This window comes from Hydractinia symbiolongicarpus, chromosome 3 (genome assembly GCF_029227915.1).
Source record: "Hydractinia symbiolongicarpus strain clone_291-10 chromosome 3, HSymV2.1, whole genome shotgun sequence".
Classification (NCBI taxonomy): domain Eukaryota; kingdom Metazoa; phylum Cnidaria; class Hydrozoa; order Anthoathecata; family Hydractiniidae; genus Hydractinia; species Hydractinia symbiolongicarpus.
In genome coordinates, this window is record NC_079877.1 from 24,684,341 (window position 1) to 24,707,257 (window position 22,917).

General features: G+C 32.6%; 2 protein-coding genes across 2 annotated transcripts in view; both read right to left on the reverse strand.

The window, feature by feature from the left end:
• LOC130636402 (phosphatidylinositol-glycan-specific phospholipase D-like) overlaps positions 1-22,917 on the reverse strand; it is a 40,732-nt gene that overhangs the window by 12,299 nt on the left and 5,516 nt on the right. Inside the window, exons 2-11 of the mRNA XM_057446113.1 lie at positions 7,617-7,957; positions 7,191-7,408; positions 6,342-6,544; positions 5,601-5,985; positions 4,759-5,018; positions 3,672-4,005; positions 2,952-3,148; positions 556-810; positions 364-458; positions 94-120 (exon numbers count right to left, since the gene is read on the reverse strand). Coding sequence (XP_057302096.1) covers positions 94-120; positions 364-458; positions 556-810; positions 2,952-3,148; positions 3,672-4,005; positions 4,759-5,018; positions 5,601-5,985; positions 6,342-6,544; positions 7,191-7,408; positions 7,617-7,937 — 2,295 coding nt within the window. The 5' untranslated portion in view covers positions 7,938-7,957. The remainder of the gene's footprint in view (positions 1-93; positions 121-363; positions 459-555; positions 811-2,951; positions 3,149-3,671; positions 4,006-4,758; positions 5,019-5,600; positions 5,986-6,341; positions 6,545-7,190; positions 7,409-7,616; positions 7,958-22,917) is intronic.
• On the reverse strand, positions 9,532-14,493 carry LOC130636403 (uncharacterized). The gene has a single exon (XM_057446114.1). It carries the CDS (start codon positions 14,079-14,081, stop codon positions 12,069-12,071), a length of 2,013 nt encoding a protein of 670 aa, XP_057302097.1. The 5' UTR covers positions 14,082-14,493; the 3' UTR covers positions 9,532-12,068.

Genomic DNA, 22,917 nt, shown 5'->3' on the forward strand with positions numbered 1-22,917 from the left:
TCAACTGCAGAAGGAATATACAAACAAACAAACCTCTAACCAAAACACAAACAAACACACAAACCTCTAACCAAATCACAAACAAATGCCTACCTCATCTCCATAAAAAACTTTCCAAGCCTAAAGCAAAAAAAATACTCAAATCAAAAATTGCATAGTATTGGTGTGCAACAAGACTCGGTATTATTTACGTCCTGCATACATAGTGTTCAGCAAGCCAACACAGCAAATTAAAACTGTTTAAAAATGCGCAATAAATAAAACGACATAAATAAGTTGAAATGAGTGATGCTTCAATTCACACACACACACACACAACCACCTTACAATCCATTTGGACATATACTTAGCTTTTTCACTTACTTTGTCTCGTTGGCACATTCTATCGCTCTTTAAAAAGCAATTTTTAATACTTTTCAAAGTTGGTTCTTTGAAAATATAAACTGCCCCTTCCTCTCCTAAGGAATAAGAAAATAAATATCATTGTACACTAAAAGAATGGCGATGATAATTTACAAAATGTAAGCAAATTAAATAAAGTTAAATTTCCAGTACCTCCACAGAATTCCTCTGTTATATCTTTCGAACGTCGAGGTGAAGCGATAATAAGCTCATCTTTACCATCACTATCCAGATCAACAAACTTAACCACATCGCCATACCTTCCATAGGCTCGATCACCTTGATATCTTGCAATAATACTGGTCTGTATATTAGTTGGTTGTTCGAGCAAAGTAGTTAAATTATACAGTGTCACTTCACCTGCTTGTACGAAGGTCACAGGAATGCCAATGATGTGCCGAATAATATCTATTATGGGGAAACTACATTTAGTCCAAAAGTTCTTAACATATTTCTTCATGGTATTTTTCTCACATTTTAGTCAGTTGGGTTATTTTTTATGACACATGGGGTCTGGAACTAGAAGACTAAGAAGATTAGCGGTTTCCTTGCCTTGCAGGAAAAATAAAAGCGTCAGATGAAAAACAACTTAATTTTCGTGTCGTGTCATTAACGTCAGGCCTGAAAGATATATATAAAATATATAAAAATATTTAAAAAAAATTTACTTTCTCGACAAAAACATAAAAATGCAAAAACTGACTGATTCAGGTTTCTGCACAAATCGTTAAATTAAAAATTCTTCGTATTTCATCACTTTTTAAAATTTCAGTTTAACAGGGTTTCTACCGAAAATATGGTATCAAATTTCCTGACTTTCCCTGACTTTTTGAGGTCAAATTCCCTGACTTTTTGAGGTCAAATTCCCTGACTTTCCCTGACTTTTTCAAGAATTTCTACAGCCAAAGAGAAAAACAAATTAACCGTTTAAACCGTATTTGTCGCAACATAACTTACTGAGCTTTAATTCATATACTATAAAAATGGTCAAGAGTATGTTAGTTCCACTGAATGACTAACAGAGCCTGTCAGCAATCTTCGAAACAATTATAAAGAAGAGCTATCAGTCTAAGTCAAGTTGAAGGACAAAAAATTCTCTGACTTTTCCCTGACTTTCCCCCTAAATGGGTCGTTTTTCCTGACTTTCCCGACCACAGATAAAACTCCATTAACTTTTCTCTGACTTTCCTCCAAAATGGGTCGTTTTTCCTGACTTGGTTTCGCTAGTACCAAGCTGCAACGGTCGTTTGTTATCTCTTAAGTGATCTGGAATTTACTGAAGCTAGATTTGTACTTCGTACAATGAGTTTCAACAGGCTAAAATTCGTTTTAAAAAACGAGATAAATCAATAACAGTTTTTTTATTGATTTTTACGTTTCATTTTGGTTTCATAAAAGCAGTGTTTACAAATTTGAACTCATTTTTCTACTTTCATATTTTTCATTCTCTTCTGCTGTGCCAGTTGAAATAATTAATAATTAACGTCAGCATTTTTTCTGCACAATTAAGGCGAGTGTAAAGGAAAAAAAATGATTTTTTTTTCGTTTATTTTTTTTTCGTGAAAATCAGGGCAAAATATACTAAACTTTTTAATTATGAATTTTTTTTTTCAAAAATTTTATCTGGATCTCGGTTTATTTTGTTTGATTATGTTTACTCACTAATAACGCTGTGATGATCTTTTCTCGCCTTCCAAAGAGAAAAATATCACGCTTTAAAAATAGAAAACCTGTCAAGTGTAATTTCAATGCCGCAAGTAGCCGCATGTGAGTAAAAACTTCAAAACTTTAAAATTCTTTTTCTCAGTGTTTATTTTTTGATAAAATGGTATCTACATCTGAACTTTCTCTTACAAAACTAAATAACGTTTGTGTAGGAAAGTTGTTTTGAAATAAAGCTAAATAAAATAACTGAAAAGGTTTTTTTTATTTTTTTGTAAAAACGTGTTTAAATTTTTTTACAGCCGTATATGTGAAAGAAAGCAAGTTGAAAAAGTAGCATTTGGAAGAAAATGCAATAGTACGAAAACTATAAAATTTTGAACAAAATAGTAAAAACCCTTTTTAGATACAGCCCAGCTGGGAAGAATATTCCAAAAATTTTGAAAAAAAATCCAGCCGTTTTGTAAGAGAAACATCAGTTAGGAGAGACTGGGGGTAAATTTTATATACACCTAAACCTCAAACTACTTTGATATTTTTCCAAAAAAATTATATCACTCAATTGAGAAAAATAAGAGCTTCCAAAATATCTACATATCAGGTTATGAAAATGTTATTTAGAGATGATATTTGGATTATAAAAATCATGCGCACTTTCCTTTACACTCGCCTTAACTAAAAGCAAATACTCCCCGACAACTAACTCAGTAATCCGCCGTAAAATTTTCTGCCGAATCGGCTGGTATATTTATTCTTCAAATCTTATTTCAGGATAGCCTATTAAACCGCATATCTCTACTGCCATAAGCTTCACGTTTTAAATTTAAAAATATTGCAAAACGCGTATAGTCAAAGTGCTATATTTGGCTTTTAAAAATGATCTATACCTTTTCCTGGTGAGCTGACGGCTAAAATAGCACTTCCATCACCGTATGGATGACCAACGGCTATCGAGGAGCCAAATTCCCCAAAATTTGCATCTCCTTCAATCTCCAAATACTTCTTGTTGTTTATAAACACATAAACAGCACCAATGCTTTGCAGATCTTCTTTTGTGTATGTGCAATTTTGAAAATAGCATTTTCTAAAACGTAATAGCTAACTGTCTTAATGCTGCACTTTGTGAAATAAAAAGTTCGGGGTAAAAAAGGCTGAGTTTGCCATGTTTGTGCCCTTAAGGGGGAAGGCCTTTGATGTTATAGGGCAACATCAAAACAGTTGATATCCGTTTTATTACCAGACTGCATCTAAGGTAAAAAAAAAATAAAAAAAATACATGTTTTATTTTAATAAAGTTGAAATTTAGGATCGTTCTCCTTGGACTTTTTTTAACTTCAGCAAACAAATTCAAATCTCTGTTACTGCTGTTTTCTAGTTGTGTATGTTTCTCTAATACCACTTCATGATGACTTTGCAAACCAATTAGTATGGCTCCATGTAAACCACTGGTGAAACAAGCAATAAACCAATCATCATTGGGGTTCTTTATGATAACCGTTCTGTGGATAAGTCAAGGTAATAAACCTTGAGAAAAACACGTTCATTGCAAAAAAGTTGAGAAACGGAAAATTAAAAAGACTGGTGCTGATAGGTACATAATGATTTACCTATATGTTGGTGAGCCTACCAATGTTATATTTTCTTTCGACACTGTTGCACATTCTGAAGAGTAACCAAACCAGCTATAGTCTTGCCAACCTGACATCACCATATGATCACCACCACCATTGTTTCCATTGATTTCTTGCAAAATACCTTTTTGCTGAGAATCAAAGGGTGTACTCACGAGCAAGCTTTTTCGACACTGAGTTAACTGATGTCCAAAATTTGTATATTTAGACTGGTTGAAATAATTCAACGTCCTATTTGGTATAGATGACAAACCATGTTTTGAACCGAAGTAAATAAATATTTTGCCATAATACTGCAGTTTCTGAGCACCTAAAGAAAAAACATTGTGATATTATGTAAAAGTTCTAGAACGTTACAACCCGTTTGAAAGAAAATACTGCTTCGTCGACTTCTATTTGCAACAGTCAAACGCGGTTATATTAAGTATACCAGGCATGGAGGTAGGCCACATTGAAAAAAATTGACTGCCACATAATTAGAGCAAATGGAAGGTTAATTATTTCGAATTTAGGCTTAATTAGTCAGGATGTATTCTACAGCATAAATTATTCCAATATCTCAGGACTTTATGAGGTATATAATTACAGTTAATGGGAAAATATTGCATTTTGCAAACATATTTACACAATTTAAGTCAGAAACCATAATAATTCATGTTGCAATAATTTACGTCTGAAATAATTTATGCCTGCAATAATTTATGTCAGCAGTAATTTATGTCTGCAATAGTTTATGTCAGCAGTAATTTATGCCTGCAATAATTTATGTCTGCAATAATTTATATCTGCAATAATTTATCTCTGCAATAATTTATATCTGCAATAATTTATGTCTGCAATAATTTATATCCGCAATAATTTATGTCTGCAAAAACTAGAAATACTGCATACTAAAAAATCTGTGTTGTATGATCGAATCAAATGACAATAGCAACAATGTCAAACCTTAGCTTCGTAAAGTAGCACTTTTTTGATTGGCAAAAGTAAAAAGTCAATAGAAAGGAAACAACTACAGCTTAAAATTAAAACCTATAGAAAAAATATTCAACAAACAACAACCCACCTAGCACAGGTGCTGACACAACAAGATCTTCGTATTCATCATCATTAAACAACATTGAGACAACCGACCATCCAAATTTACTCATTCTTGATGGCCCTTTTAAAACTACAATGCCTTCATTGTTATATTCAAATCTTTGTGATGATTTAGAAAATGGAACAATGTACACAATGCCGAGCTGAGGCTGTCCTTCCTCTCCATAATTAGGAGCACTGATTACAAGATGAGACTTATCCTTGATTTTAATAACCGTTAAAGATCTAAATGAAAACATTCAAACTAGTAAATCAACATTTAAAATTTGAAATCAAGATGCATTTAACAATTCGAAAGTGTTCCTTCCTACATATTAAAACTACAGACAACTGACAAAAATTAGGAAAGCAGTTTATTATTAACCTTCTTTAAAATTTGTGCATACTTCTTAGAATTCACGTACAGGCCAAAAACCAAAGAAGCACAATCCTTAACTTACTACTTACTTAATTAGGGTTACATAATTAAGCATTTGCAGTAATATATTTGGGCTGTTCTACTGCCTCTTGGTAGTTTCTGTTAGTATCCTGATTGTTTTTGGCCATTTCCTGTTGGTTCCTGCTTGTTGATGATTGTTTTTTGTTTCCTGTTTTAGTAAAATATTATTTGCAAGCCAAAATACTTTGCTTGCAAATTATTTTACAAAAAAATGTTAAAACTACAAATTTTTCAGATATGTACAGTTTACTCCAGTTGAGTATGCCATTGCTGTGAATTAAAAATGCACCTAATTCTGTAAATTCTGTATTAAATAATTATGTAATTTCTTTTTTAATTATGTCACAATGCATCAAAAATAAACATACCTTCCAGTATTAGCATACGGACATTTAAAAAACCAGTCTGGCAATTTTAAGTTGTTGCTATGCAAGTTTGTAATCCTTTCTTTGTTTTTTTCACCCATTTTATTAAAAATAAACTTCTCCATCGTTTTACCAGGGTAAAGGTAAACACCTCGTCGTGTTTTTACAGTAGCTACGTCAGAATCATTCCATCCTCCAGTTAACAATGAGTATGAACGTCCAGGGTTTTTTTCACGTTTTCCACGTGATTCTTCTGAATGAGTTTTGTTTGTACACTTTATAAATACTGAGTTGTCGGTTAAGTTACAATTTTTTGTCCCATGTTCAAACATGTAAGCAGTCTCATTCCATATTAAAGTTGTCCAAGAAGCCATGTCATGAATGCCACCTAACAGAATAAAAAAAAATGCTAACATTTTTTGAATTTTGTGTAATATTTATGTGAATTGTGTGAAATATTTTAATTTCACACAATATTTTAACTTCCCAAATAATAAAATGTGTACACTGGAAAGATTGTCTCAAATTTTTGCAGGATTATAATTTTGTAGTTGTGCAAATTTACACTTTATAAATTTTTTTATAGCAACTTAACAAAGATTTTAGTAAAATCAGGAAATTAAAGTTTTCTTGTTGCAAAAATTACTTCCTTACAGAGTCAAAGCAACATGACTGATTAATAAAAAAAGAGATAAAGAGTCCTGGGAAAAAGGTTGCTAGTATTATTACATAATCAAGGCTCACCTAAAAAATAATCATGCAATCGATTTAGCAAAAATGGAGATTTCTTCACAAAAGGCTTGAAAATTTCTGCCCCACCAAAACGTTCAGCGATATACTCGATATATAGCAATTTATTGCATAACTCAATCACGATTTTCGGGACTGTAAAATTTCCATGGTAATACTCTTTATAAATATTGTGTAAGTCAGTTACTGGAACATACCTAAAAAAGGGTGGGTGCAAAAGTATAAAAAATTATTTTTGCAAAATTTCAATTTCAGCATATTGAAGGCTATATACAACTCAAAAAAAAAGAATGTTTTTATTATTTATTATTATACAGAATATAACCACTTCAGTGTTGGAAACACTGTTATCAATGTGGGTCCTGTGTTCTGAATGTATAAATTAAGTGCACACTAGTGATGCCTACCCAATTTCCCTCACATGGCATGGATTGATCTGTTTGATTTTGTAACAAACTGATGGAGCGTGAAAAGTGAAAAATAGGCAACGTAAAAAAAACCCGGCCCAGAAGTGCTGGAATTCTATCAAAAAATATTAGGCTAACAAACTTAATAAATTTCAGAAAATGTTATTTTATATTTTTATTTTGAAAACTTTGTAATGAGCAGGGGAGCATGATATTTCTAATTACATTTTGTGGCCATTATTATTATTATTTAAAATATCTATACAGCCTATGGCCAAGCTGAATTTTCTTCAAGATCATAAACAGGTGTTATTTGTAATCTAAAAACTTCATCGATAAACATACAAGACAAAAAACAAACAAAGCCTGGCCGACGTTTATGCAAAAATTGATTTTTAACATGATGACAAGCAAGGTATAAAAAAAATTATCACACCATTTGAAAACGCCAATCGGTTTATCATCTTTTCCAAATTGCGTGAGCATATCACCGCCAACATCACCATCAGTGTGTGCAGTATCATAAACATCATGAAAATTTTCTTTAGCCATTGTGCGCAAGAATCCCTGTCTGATACCTAAACTATGCCACGTAACATCTGCTACTTGATGTGATACAAAGCCAAATACGAATGCCACAAGCTTTTCCGTTTCCTGCAACATATTACATTAACGATTTACCAGCCAGCTTTTAAAACACTGAAACACTATTTTAAAACACAAACGAATGGAGAACGAAAACTAGAGATTCTAACATGTTGTTCCATAATAAATGATTGGGTAGATATTGTGATTTTAAGGAGCTTTTTCTATTGATTAACTTGGTAAAAAATCAAGTTCACTGAGAATCTATATAATATACCTCATCCCATGGTTGAGGATAATTCTTTCTGATGTAGTTGATACTTGCATTTAAAAAAGGTGCCCAATGCGTATCTTCTGCAACTTGATTGTACTTTCCGCCAAAACAAATGTAAGGATACATTGCATCTGGATACGGGTTTCCAGCAACAAACGCATCTTGATGTTTTCGTATCAAATCTGCATAATTAACGTTTAAATTTGGTGGACTTTTAAAAAATGTTGATGCTTCATGCGCAATGCTGATATGCGTGCTTGTTCCACATCCGTCACCATATACAAATAGAGTACTAACATATACTACCACAAAAATGCTTTTCATTGTTTTTTTTTATACATTATCTAAAAAATGTTTGAAAGGATGAAAATATAAGTCTACAAATCTGCTCATGAAAATACAGTCAGTCAGTTAATTTAGTAGCAAAAGGGCATAGACATTGGGCATAAAAAGGGCATAAAATTTGTTTTGAAATTTCTTTCCAAGATCAGAGTAACTGTAAATGTAAACAACAACTTCTAAAATGAAATGGTTACCAAAATACTTTATTTTATAATATTCTTTAGTAAGAAACGGAATCATTGAAAGATAATACATTTGCACCTAAAGATCCTTCTATTTTCATGATTTAAAGAAAACAAAATTATTCTTATATTTTAGTATTGCAACACACTTCAAATCATCAAAAGCAGGCCTTGAAATTTTTATACTGTCCCCTACCCTTTCATACCCTTTTTTTTGTTGCAGTAGGAAAATTAACAGAGGCGTATAAAGATATGAAATTATGTGTTTTTATGACAGTTCCAAATAGGGTGGATATTAATGGTTGAAAACATAAGTTTCAATGCAATAGGTGTTAAAAAATTCAAGCTTGTCAATGGCCTTGTGAAAAATGAAGGCTTAAAGAACAACTTTTCCTAAAAAAAATGCAGCTACCATACAATAGCATTTTGATATTAACGAATAAGCTTTGAACAATAATTTTTTTAACAGCTTCATAATCAGATATATACAGAATATTTATGTTGAACACAATATCTTTTGCAGTTTTCTATATAGGAAAAAACTTTTCTAATAACTACTCTTTATTTTTTAAAAAAAATTAAAAATATCCATTTGTCTTTTGCTAACAATCAATTGTTTTTGCGACTGATTTCTGGACACCTGCTGCCCTAACGTTGGTGAACTTGAGCATGCAGTATGCAGGAAGTGGATTTTGAAAATAATCAAGCTTTTAACTTGCTCCCCTTGTCTTACCATTTAAAGACTCATTAAAAGGAGTTTTACATTTGTCTTTTAAAAAATGGTTTTTGACTTAAACACATTGCATAATAATTATTTTCCCCATTGAAACTTGTTGATGTCCATACTGTGAAAGGAAAAAAAGAAAAAAGAAGGAATTTTATCCAAAAAAACCCCTGGCCAATCCAACTAAAATTGTAAATAAAGCGTTTCATGAAAACCAACTTCCAAATATAGATGACGTCAATTAAGGTTTCAAAAACTAACAAAAATTTTTTTAGGCACTAAATTTTTGGCGCCATTATATATAACTATCAGTTGATGTATTGTGTGACTGACATAAAATTAGTGAAGACATAATACTGCGAAATGTCAGTATGATAAACAATAACAAATTGTGGGCACAATTCCTGTCATTACTGTATTTCGAATCCATAGAATTATGATGAGTGAAAAACGAAAGAATTGGCAACATCTGTTTGTCATATCACATTTATTGTAAGACATTTAGTACCAAAAAAAAAATGATACAAAAATATTATAAGTTAAATACAATAGTAAGATGCAAAATTGGTGTAAGATGCTTTATAAACAATGTTTTGTGCTATAATTATAAGGGTGCAAAAAAAAGCAGAGTAACTTCACATTTTGAGATCCAAAATAGCAACAAGATTTGATTTGTATACATATTTATTTAAAGGCTTAAAATGGATGAAAAATAAAATAAAAAAAGAGACAATTTAAACTAGAAAAATGTATGCAAATTTAAAAAATTTTGAAAAAATAAAAAAAGGCCTTTAATTTTATTTGTTGTGAAAAAAACCCTGGAATTTAAGGTATTGGTATTGGGAGCTTAATCCTGATCACGCTGAAACAAAAATACAAATAACAAAATGTGTAATAACTTAACATAAACACACTTCCTAAAATATTGAAAAATAAAATTATTATCCTCATCAAAGAGCAACCAAAAATTATGCTTGCTCAATAATTATTTTTTTAAAAGAATTTAGTAGCCCTGTGGTTATTATTTTGGCATAACTAAAACCATGTAGCCAACTTCTCAAAATTAACAAATATAATGTCACACACTGAAACCAATCAGTCAAAAAACACGCAGCAGGAAAATGAAAGGAACGTTGTTTTTCAAAATTTGAATGCATTGCCTTCGCTTGTTGTTAAATAATCTCTCCATCAGGGCAAGAAAAACATTTAAAATGCCTCCTTAACACAACCAGATATTAGATTGTTACACGCCTTTATCAAATGCTCCTTCAACATTGAAAACCAATAAAGGATTAGCCTTTATGAAAACACGTTACCAAAACTATAGAAACAGATCATAAAAACAAAACAAATATAACTTGGTACTAAAAATACATACAAAATGTAAGAACACAAATAATAAATACCTAAACTTTCAGTTTTTATAAAAAAAAAAAAAAAATTACAATATTGCAACATTGTTCTTTAGCGCTACTATTTCAAATTAAAATGGAAGGAGAACTGAGGAGTTCGCAGGAAATTTTTTGATTGAAATAAGGGGGAATGAGGAGATACTGGACTATCTTGACTAAATCTACTAGACTTTTTATATATTTATAACTGTTGTTGAAGAGTAAGTCACAGTTAACAAGGACAAATCCAGTTTAATCCATAAGTAAATAGCATAAGAATTATAATACTAGATCTTTGGTCTCGAAGAGAAAAATGGTAGCTATGTGTTGCAGCAGACGTGCTCTCATGGAATTTTCCATGCCCTTTCACTGATTAAATCTGTAACAGTCAAAATTACGTCGTAAACACTATACAGGACTTTTTTTTAAAATTATGTATATTGTTGACAATTAAGGTGCTAAATTTTCTAAGAAACAATTTTTTTTAAATGCTTTATGGAAAAAATAGGGATTTTTAATTTTTATGAGAGGAGGCATGGAAACCCAGATCATAACAAAACAAAATACAACTAAATAAACTGCTAGTTATTTCGAATTCTACTTTGTAGTCAAACCATTCTTCAATGTTGTAATAAATTTATATTAAGTTGCATACTTTGTTATAACCTATAGTTAAGTCATATTAAAAATATCTGTGTTATCTACATACTTGTCAACAAATATTTACAAAACTCATATTTACTGTAAATTTACACAATAGAAAAACATATTCTTTACCATAGAAAAATGCAATGACTCATTGTACACATAATTGTTCATGTGTATACTTTTAAGTAAAATAATAATAATGCACTATCTTTTTTAAATTATATAACACAACATACTAAGACTAAAAATGACTCGAAAGCCATGCATTAGAGCACTAGGGGCTTTTTTTAGACATAAGAAATTGTGTCAGGCCTCAAATAATCTTCTAGTAGTTACATAAAAGTAAGGATAAGGTTTTTACTGAATAACTTGGCTTCTCTACATACTTCCTATCTTCCATTTCTATCTTAGCATTATTTTTGTTTTAGTGGAAAAGTGTTTTTATATTCTTTTGTTAAATTACATTGCTGGATTTACATTTAGGCAACATTTTAAGAAAGTGTCCTAAGTGAAGTAAAATTTCATGCCACAGTAAATCGCGGTGCTTACACAAAATTTCACTGCGTCCAAATTGAAGGAAAATTTCAGGACGCAGTTGTCTCTTACACTGTACGATAACTGCACCTGTGCAGTTTCACTCACTTAGGCTTCACCTCAGTGTGTTTACATAAAATTTATACATGAGCAATCTCAGAGCATGCACAATTTTAGACCAACGCGAAATTCACTTTGGTGGAATTATGTAAACACTACAATGCTTTTAATGGAGATCAAAGTAATTTTGTTTTGCTTTAGGTGAAGTAAAACTCTCATTTAAATACCACCTGCACATACAGGTCTTGAAATTTCTTGTCCTTGCGTACTCAATTCTTAGTGTTTTTAAGTCTTAAAACTTTTGTGGAGTTAGGATCTTTACCCTGATGTTAGTATATATGTTATTCTTTTAAAAAGGCACATAGTCTAAGCCTGTGTCTCACATGTTAAAAAATTTACATTAAATACTAAATTTTAACTTCTTGGTTAATACAACCAGTGATGATCTAACACAACTGGCATATGTTTTAAACAGGAAAATTCAAAACGTGTTAAAACATTTAAATTGGCAACAGGTAAATTAATTCTATCACTATCAACGCAACACAATGTTTTTTAAATATAGTACATGTAATCAAATAAATATTTCTTTATCTTTTAGTTCATGATACAAGCCAGCTTCGCTTTGAGATGCCCATAGCGATGTTGCATTGGTAGGAGAACTGCGTAAACTCTTTCCACTGTCACTGTAATTTCGACGTTTACTACAGCCCGGTTCCCTATGATTAACATACTTAGCACTGTGGGAGCGCTTTTTCAACTCGTCATCACTAGAAGAAACTGTATCAGAATCCACACTACAAGTAGAATTTATCAATGGATCGGTACTTGAGCTTACATTAAATATATGAAATCGTGACTGTGGAATTACTTGAGGTACTTGTTGTTCACTATTTCCAACACTGAAAATGCTTGAGATGTTTTCTTGTTTATAGTTTGAGGATTCAGATCTAGAAGCATTCGATAACTCTGAATTATGTGAATTACTATGTGAATATGCTCCAGAGTGTTTCTTTATTGAAGTTAAATAAGAGGCGACTCCATTAATTGGACTGTCATCAATAACAAATCCAGCATTGACAGCAGCAATATTAGACAATGTAAGTGGTGTTTCGCGAACGGCGAAACTTATCTGGTCAGAATCTCTTACATTACATGCAGCATGACAGTCTTCAGGTGTCGAATCTGTAATTGGGGTGGCTACTAAACTTTTTAAGTTTATTTGAGATGAATGTTTAGCTTTAAAAACTCCCTGTACAAAAGGGATTGGTTTGCTGTTTTCTTTAGTGATTGTATTATTTGCACTGTTTAAATCATCATAACTTTGTTGTCTCTTTATATGACCACCACGATGAATTGTTGTGTTGCCTCTGATGTTTTGCAAAACACCAGCATAAGGATGCAATTCCAAGTCTTCACCTTTAGAATCTCCTTCATAATATACAGAACGAGGAGAACGTAGAGGGGTTCTTGTGCCATGATTGTGCCGAAATATGGAATCTTTTCTTGCAGGTCTCTCCTTATGAAATATATTTTTCTTTTTCATATGTAATCCATCAACGTCCTCCATGTTAATTGTTGTTGCTGTTTCTTTTTCATTTTCAGGATTTGAGGATACTTGAAACCGCCCAATTTTATATGTCCTGTGCACTGTGGCTTCTAAAGATTGAAAAGTCCATTCATCAAGCGTGTCTAACTTAATATCATCTTCGCTCATTCCATCAAAAGGGTCATCGAGTTTATCCTGTACACCTTGTAGAGCACCAAACACAAAGGCAACCATAACAGATATGTAATATGGACTCCAATTATTGTTCTCCTTATTTCCAAGAAACACATAGTAGGGAGATAAAAGAAGGGGCAACACAAATATGAGAACTTTTGTGAATGATCTTATGGATCTAGGGGAACGATACTCCCTTATCACACGCAGTCTTTCATAGGCTAGACACATCATATTAAGGAAATGCACGATTCTTGATACTAAAGGAGAGTTTGCATTTAAGTCGCTACCTCTGACCTTTTCATTGAATTGATTCGCATCACTAAGATCTTCGTAAATTACACGAGCAATAAATTTTCGTCTGTCAATTTTTTCTGTTAATAAATATTCTCTTAAATGAAACAATAATCCTTTGATTTTATTTCCAACAGCCTTCATGTAAGCATCATCAAAACAACAAGCAACACGCCAATCACGCATACAAAATAACCACATCATGGCAGAAGATTTAAAGAGTGCTAAGTCTTCCAGCACTTTTTCTCTTCTTTGGAAATCTGTATTTATGGAAAAAGCAAGTGGAAAAACAATAGGTGATATAAAAAGGCTGACATGAACATCGTACACTATGTTCAAAGATTTACATGCATATGTCACCAAACCAGCAAGTGCCATCTGGAGAATCACCATAAGATTAAAGTTTTCAAAAAAGCTACGTAACAGGTTGGTGTTAAATGCAAAGATGCGAAAAACGTGCACAGATTTTCTGAAACCTTTATAGTTCCGCTCACGGCGTTCACTCCAATGGTAAATATCCTGCCGACCCTCTTCCTCAATGAAATCTTTGTCAAAAAATTTATGACGCATATTGGCATCCAACAGCTTCTTAGTTATTTATACATGATAAGATCTTTCTTTCCATGCAATGCAAACAGGGTGAAATTTGATACTTGTTGCATGGTGATTATTTACAAACATTGTCAGTGTAGAAGAATGTGAAAGTACTAGTATCGTATTAATTTATCATATTTTCATAGTCTAAAAAAGAAGTCAGGTCATATTACATTGTTAAAAGCAAATTTAAAAGTTATTTTTATACTTAACATATATAAGGCAAATAAAGCCGAAGAAATGAATCCCTGTTTACTTATAGCAGATGAGAATGAACAATACTTGTGTCACGAACAATAAAAGTTTATTAGGGGATGTTTCTGCTACTGTCGAGGGGATTTACAAAGATGATTAAATTTTTTAGAACAAATTAACTATAAAGGGATTTCCTAAAAAATTTGTCCAAGTATTATATTATCTTTTTTAAACTTGCTTGCATTTTTACTTTACTTCATAGGATTGACAATGAAAGTGCAGTTCATTTGTTAACAAAACAAAATCACATTATTTCGAGAGTCTATGTATTGCCAACGACAAAAACTGTGAAACAATAAAATAAATAAAAATAATACAACATTATAATACTTTCTTAGTACAAATTTTATTCATATACAGAGTCAAAATAATAATAGATATGTAATATATAATTAAGAACTAAACTAATATAATCAACATTATTGATTTCTACCTCAAAATTTTAAAATTTAAAACAAAAAATAAAATAATCAATACATAATTTGTCATGCTCCAATGCATAGCAAGAAAAGTAATGATATCTATATTAAGAAAAGGTTCAATGGTTTTTCGTTTTTTAAATCATAGAATTTATAACACATAAAAAGTACAGAAGCATCATAGCAAAAGGACTTTTAAAAAAACGTATAAATAAAAGGCTCCACAAAACCAGATAGACTTTTATACTACAAAATTGAAAAAATATAATATTAACAAGGAGTATATAAGAAAGGAAGTTAAAGTTTTCACACTTCCCCACCTCCACCCCAGGAAAAAGAATTAAACAGCCCACACATACTAAAAAAAAAAATAATAAAAAAATTGACATAAACTAAGGGAAACAAACACAAATATATAAAAACCTCTAACTGAAACCACTAAGGAAATGGCTACTTTATTCTCATGTGAAAACGTTATGTTGTTGACTTTGTTACCACAAATAATCATCCAACACTTTCAAGTATATTACCTGCACAATAAAATTTCTATCAAATGGAGGTTTAACAGATGTTTTTGAACAATAGACTCAAATACGACAGATTTTAGTTATATTTGGAAGAATAATAAAAAATCTGTTTACACAGTATATATTCACAAATTTTGTGTTTATCTCTGACTTTTTTCAATATCCTAATCTAATATAAATATATTTTTTGTCACTATAGAAACTTCCCGCCACAAAAAAAGATGTAATAAAATTTAACCCCAATTTCTAATCATTTTTAAAAACTTAATTAACAAAAATCAAGATAAGTGAGACAGTTATAGTGGCACATTCACACACAAACAGGAACATATAAATTATAAATACACTAAGAGCACTTACAAAAGCTGATGGTACACAAATAAACACCTTAACACTTTCCCACAGACAGTTAAATCACTTTAAGTACCATAGAAAATATTAATATATAATATTTAAAGTTACTTGATACAAATGAAACACAAAGTAAAGTTTGTAGTAAAACAATTGATCCATTAATCAATTATTAAGTCCAAAAAAAACACCGTGTGAAACAACATTTTCATTTCTTGCACTTGAACATTTGAATCTTTTACAAATTGAGAATCACATATAAAGTTGAGAAGTTTTAGTGTAAAACACTGTGCAGGAAAGTGGCTGTTCCCACAGACATCCTTCTTTGCAGTGTTTTTTGGATAAGACATTTTTTATCAAAAAAAAATCAACAAAGCAACAACAAAATTTTTTTGACTACTCAGCAAAAAAGGAAAAAATCAATAATACAATACAATGACAAAAGTGAAAGGAAATGGTCTTTGAAAATAATAATAAAATAATATAATAATAACAAAAGTGAAATATTTTAATTGCTAGCAAAAATAAAAGCATCCTATGAATCCATCTGTTTAAGAATAATAAATCCATTGAAACCCAACAAAAGCATGCTTTCTTTTAAATACAATATGTTGGACTTGAATATCCTGAATTGTCATATTGAAGTGGATAGAGCTTGATTAATTTGAGGTATTACTCCTGATGTCACTGTGATGTTTGTTTGTATGATGGATATCTTTGTACCACATACTGTATCCTTTTGTTTTAACATTATAATCTAAGATTTTTATGAAGTCATAAAAAAACGAGCAACAAAATAAAGGAAGGTTTTCATACGTTAAAACTTCTTTAAGAAGTGTGAAAGGTGTAAAAACTTACAAAATATTATCGCATAACGCAAATGATAAATATAAATGTTTGGTAAATACAATTATGTCAACGGAAGGACATCATTAATTGGCTAAGTTAAGTTTACACAAATACATCATCTTCCTTTTTAGATAAATATTCGTTTACTTCCTGAGAGGATTTGTCGTTAATGACAACAAAACCAGACTCGGATTCATCTTCTTCATCAAGTTCGTCAATTTTACTTGGGGTGGGTGAGGACGTTGAAGATGTTATCCTTCCACCAATATTCATCAACTTAAATCTAGACCCTGTTACAATTTTATTCTCTTCCAATAATGGTGTATCAATTGTTGGCTGAATATCTGTCAATGGTAGATTCGATATATCAATAACCACAGGATTGTCTGAGAAAGACACACCTCGGGTATCTTTGGTGGCAGCTTTTTTTGGTTTCGTTTCTTGAAAAAGAGATTGCAAGTTCACGGGAGGACGTTCATCAGGAATGTTTATTGTTTTATTTGGGTCATTTTTAAATTCAGTTCTCTTACTTTGAGTGTTAGAAGTGGTATTGTTTAAAGATCCAGAGCTATCATCGTGTACAAGACCACCTCGTGTAATTTTTGTATTGCCGTCTATTTTTTCTAGAACATTAGCAAAAGGGTGATTTTCTGGTTCAAAGTGTTCAGTAGAGCCTTGTCTGATAGAGGTACCTCGTTTTAATGTGCTCTTTCTTCTGATGCTATGTCGCTCAAACAGTTGTGCCACTGTACTTTTCTTTCTCAAAACAACACTGTCAGTTTGTTCCAGGGACGTTTGCTTTATACTCAAAGCCCTAGGTTTTATAACTTCAGTTTTATTAACGTTAACTTGAAAACGACCAATCTTGAAAGTTCGATTTACTGTAGCTTCAAGAGAATGAAAGGTCCATTCATCAATTTGTTCTAAATCTATATCATCTTCACTCATTCCATCGAAAGGGTCATCAAGTTTATCCTGAACACCCTGCAAAGCACTGAATACAAATGACACTAAAATTGCAATGTAATATGCAGACCAACTATTTCCACTTTTCTTTGCTTGTTCCACAAAATATGGACCAAGAATAACTGGCAAAAATAAAATTAACACTTTGTTAAACGAGCGAATGGACCGCGGGGATCTGTATTCACGCACCACGCGTAACCTTTCAAACGACAAACTCATCATGTTAAGCAGATGAATGACTCGTGACACAATGGAGGTATTTGCAGGAAGTTTACTGGCACGGACTTTTTCGATTAACTGGTTTGTATCACTAAAATCCTCGTACATTGCTCGCAAAATGATCTTTCTGCGATCCAGTTTATCTGTCAATAAATACTCTCTTAGATGAAAGAGCATGCTTTTTAACTTAGAATGAACAGCATTCATCCACGCATCATCCAACTCTGCAGCCTGCTTCCATTCTCTCATGCAAAAATACCATAACATTCCAGCTGATTTAAAGTTTGCCAAATCTTCCAATACCTTCTCTCGTCTTTGAAAGTCAGTATTTATAGAAAACGCAAGTGGAAACACAATGGGCGAGACAAACAAACTAACGTGAACATCAAACGCAACATCAAAATGTTGAAAAAGATAAGTTGTAATCCCAGCAATAGCCATCTGTATAAAAACCATGTAGTTAAAGTTCTGTGTAAAACTATACAGTGTGCCTAAGTTAAATGTATATACTGAAAAAGTATGGTACCATTTCCGCAGTCCTTTTAATTTTATTTGCCGTTTTTTGCTCCAGTCATGGATTTTTTCTCTGCCTTCCTCTTTGTCATCGTCAAAATCCCACATGTACTTCTTTGTCGGCCCTCTGTTTAAAGTAAATTTGTTCACCATTTTATATAAAAGGTTTATTGTGCATCAATTTTTTATGTTATACTAAAAATAAAAATATGTCTATATAATTTAATAAGCATAAAAGTTATCAGTGTAATTTGGCTGAAACTCTTTAAGATTTATGAATAGGACCAGTATACACAAGCTGGAAAATACAGCGTACAGAATCTACAAAATTTGGCAACTATAAATGATTTTTAGACATTGTTCTTCTACCAAAGTGGATTTTTCACTTTTAGTCAGAGGTCATTGGAGACAATCCTTAAAAAATGCTTGTCATGGACACAGCTCCACAGAAGTAGAACTACGCAGGAAACTGCAATAACAGAGTCCTCAATAGAACCTTTCTTGCAAAACAAAGTGCAGGTCTTTTTGCAGGCTGTGGGATGCAGAAGATAGAACTTTGAGAGATATATATCTTCATTGACCTCTTTTGATATAATATTCAGTTATAGTAATTTGTAATTATTTTTTTTCTTTTGCAATCTGTCATTTAATATCACCTACATTGTCAATTCTTTTTCACATAAATTTGGTACATGGACCTCCCGCTAAGCTATATATAAATGTTTTAATGTTTGAATGATTATAATGCATTGCACAATCAAGTTAGTAATAAAAACAAAACAAAATGGTAGAGTTGTACCAATATGTTGTGAACTGAAAGAAAAGAAGAAAAAAAAGAAATAAGGACTTTTATAAGTGTTTATAATTCTACTAGGTTTTTTCATGTTTTTTCTACCACAGCTAGGACGGCATTTTCAACAGCATTTACGAATATTCAGGCCTGGTCAGGAGACGCATGCGATCACACGCGCACACGCCCATATACGCGCAAAAAAGTTTACGCGAGCGATTTATCGCTCACGTAAGAGACTATTTATCAGAATTTTCTAGAGATCCTACGATATATTTTTTTCACATTTTAAGAGAATATACTAAATAAGCGCCACCAAAAACACAAAGCTTATGAAGAACGATCGTGTTATTATGAAGAACCTGAGGTAAAAAGAACATTAAGGTCGGCTCCTTTCCTTCATGCTGACACTCTTATGCTCGGCTGGTTCATTACACTGAGACTCGAACGAAAAAGGGAAGACCATTTGGAACCATGCCACAAGTCAGTCCGACTTTCATCGTCCCAGAGAATACTGCGAGAAGAGTGCGCGCCCATGCAAGTTAAATATAATCAGAACATGGGAGAGGTTAGGTGCCCTGTACCTTAATACAGCTTTCGGACGAATGTTCTCATGATGTATACCGAAGAAAAAACATGTTGAATAAAGTTTTAAAAATATAGCCAAAAATCTGCCAATACATCATCGCGCTCAACTTTGCACTTGTGGTTAATACGTTTTACAAAATTCATTTTTATTGGGTTTCGTTTTAAGGCTGGCATTCCTGCATCTGCAGAAAGAAATTTTTATTTTACAGATCAAGCATGTGCAAGTCGTAACTTTTCGTTTCATTGACCACTCACGCAAACTAATTTGCACGAGCTTTTGTGATCGCACGTGGATCGCTCACGCAGATTAATTTACGTTAGCGATTTAGCGCTCGTGGGAGTAAATTTTCCCGACCGGGCCTGAATATTTCAAGGCCACCCACATGCAAGCCTTTTTAAGTCATATCAGCACTCGGCAATTCCTGACACAAATGCAACATGCTAACAAAGCGGGCAAGTAAATATAGCATTTCGCGTAACATTTGGAATAATAGAAACAGAATTATGAGCAAAACCTGTAATGTTCTAATGATGTGTCCATTTCCATTAGTCAAGAACTTCTCAGATCAATTAAAACTTTAAATGTGAAACTATTTATATCAACATGTCAATAGATTTAATTTTTACTGAACTTGTATTTACATGATTTACATGTATGATTTTTATAATTTTGGTCATTTTCAGGTTATAAATTCCAAATAAAAAAAAGGAAAATAAAGTGCTGGATAAATGCTGCATCTTAAGAGATTCCATCAAAAGTGGGAGAACAAAAACTTTCATAATTTTTTTGAAATTACTGAAATCTTTATATATTAATATTTGGAGAAAAGCTAGCCCGTTAAGTCTCAAGAAGAAAAAATGCTACGAAAGATATACCTCCTGACTTGCATTTGCTGAGGATAACCAAAAAACAGAAGATTACCAGAAAATAGCTACTGACGTAAATTACATATACGCAAGTGTCAATAAATTATAATTACACAAAATATTGTTTGTTTGATGTGATAGTTTATAAGTAAGTCAGAAACTTACCATAAGAAACATGTACTTTGTTCAATTTTAATTTAGCTATAGAAACACCTAACATTGAGTATTTTTTTAATTGTAGTATCATTGGTTGAGATGATACAAACCAAGTACTATAGTTGTGATACCTGTTTTCGGATATATATCGTATATATCCTTATGAGTTGGTAAAAAGAACCTGTGTTAATCACCAGGCTTTTCTTGTTTATCTTTGGATATATACACATGTTGGAAAAACATAGGTAATGATGACTTGAAAAATAACTAATTTAATTTTGGCAATAAGGTAGATAACACTAGGTTGAGGATGGCTAGTGTAAATGTTGGTACCCTGAGAGGTAGAGCAGGTGAAGTAGTTGAAATGTTAGAACGTAGATCTGTTGACATGTGTTGTGTTCAGGAAGTTAGGTGGAGAGGAGCTGCAGTGAGATTTGTGGAAGGTAGGAAGGCAAGGTATAAGCTTTTTTGGATTGGTAATAGTGATGGATATGGAGGAGTTGGCATATTCGTTGCAGAGAAGTGGGTAGAAAAAGTAATAGATGTTATGCGTGTTAATAGTCGTATTATAGTGATAAAGTTTTTGATGGGTAATAGGATTGTCACTTTTTTGTCAGTTTATGCTCCACAGTGTGGACTCAGTGAGGAAGATAAAGATAAGTTTTATGATGAGTTAATAGCAGTCACATCAAAGTTTGGAGACACTGAACTTGTCATGGTGGGCGGCGACTTTAATGGTCATGTTGGGAAGTCATCTGAAGGTTATAGAGGTGTGCATGGAGGCTATGGATTTGGGAGCAGAAATAAGGAAGGGGAGAGATTGCTTGAGTTTGGAATGGCAACGGACATGGTGGTTTGCAACACATCATTCAGTAAGAGACAGAGTAGGCTGATAACATATGAGTCAGGTGGTTGTAAGACACAGATAGATTACTTTTTGGTTAGAAAGTCAGACAAGAAAGTGGTGAAGGACGTGAAAGTTATATCGGGGGAAGAGTGTGTTTCCCAGCATAGGTTGCTGGTTTGTGATATTATCTTGAAGAGTGTCAGAGAAGCCAAGGGAAAGTACAGGCCCCGTCGAAAAGTCTGGAAGCTGAAGGAAGAGATTGTAGCAAGACAATTTAGTGCAAAAGTTCAGCAGGTAGCCTACAATAGTCAATGTGATAGTGACAATGTTGAAAGTACTTGGACTACTTTGAAGAATTGTCTTCTAGAAGCTTCTGATGATACCTGTGGGTGGACGAAAGGACCAGCTAGACATAGACAGACCTGGTGGTGGAATAATGAGGTTGACCAGTGTATAAAGGAAAAGAGGAAACTTTGGAAAGAGTGGAAGTCAGGTGGTAGTAAAAATATTTACTTAGAAGCTAAGCGTCGAGCTCGTACAGCAGTGTATAAGGCAAAATCAGAAGCAGAGAGAAACAGATTTGCAGATGTGTTAAGAAGGGAAGACCAGCGCAATGAGGTATTCAAAATAGCAAAGCAAATGAAGAAGACTAATCAAGATATTGTAGGTGAGAAGTGTATACGTAATGATGAAGGTGTTTTGGCTAGCACAGAGGAGGAGAAAAGGGTAGCTTGGAAGAATCATTATCAGAGGTTGCTTAACACTGAGTTTGATTGGGACGAGGGTAATTTGTCTGATGATGATGTCGTAGAAGGGCCAGCCATGCAGATCAAGACAGAATGGGTAGTGGAGGCTATTAGGAAAATGAAGATTGGCAAGGCTGCAGGAGTATCAGGTATTGTTGCAGAGATGGTAAAAGCATCTGGATATATTGGAGTTGAGCTTATTACAAGTCTTGCTAACCAAATTATAAAGGATGGTGCTATTCCGAGTGAGTGGCAGTCGAGTGTAATAGTGAATTGTTTCAAGGGCAAGGGTGATGCATTAGAAAGGGGTAACTATAGAGGTTTGAAGTTGGTTGATCAAGTAATGAAAGTTGTTGAAAGAGTGATTGATAAGTTACTTAGAGAAAGAATTGATATAGATAAGATGCAATTTGGTTTTGTTCCAGGGCGTGGCACTACAGATGCAATATTTTTACTCAGACAGCTTCAGGAAAAGTATTTAGGAAAGAAAAAGAATCTCTATTTTGCCTTTGTAGATTTAGAGAAAGCTTTTGATAGAGTGCCACGTAAAGTTATTTGGTGGGCTATGAGAAAATTAGGTGTGGATGAGTGGCTAGTTACGATGGTTCAGTCTATGTACAGCAATGCTAGAAGTCGTGTCAGGATTAACGATTCACTTAGTGATGAATTTAGTGTAAATGTTGGTGTACATCAGGGTTCTGTACTTAGTCCTTTGTTGT

Bases quoted from the DNA above. Each gene is read 5' to 3' on its own strand.
- LOC130636403 (XM_057446114.1), bottom strand. From the start codon at position 14,081: ATGCGTCATAAATTTTTTGACAAAGATTTCATTGAGGAAGAGGGTCGG.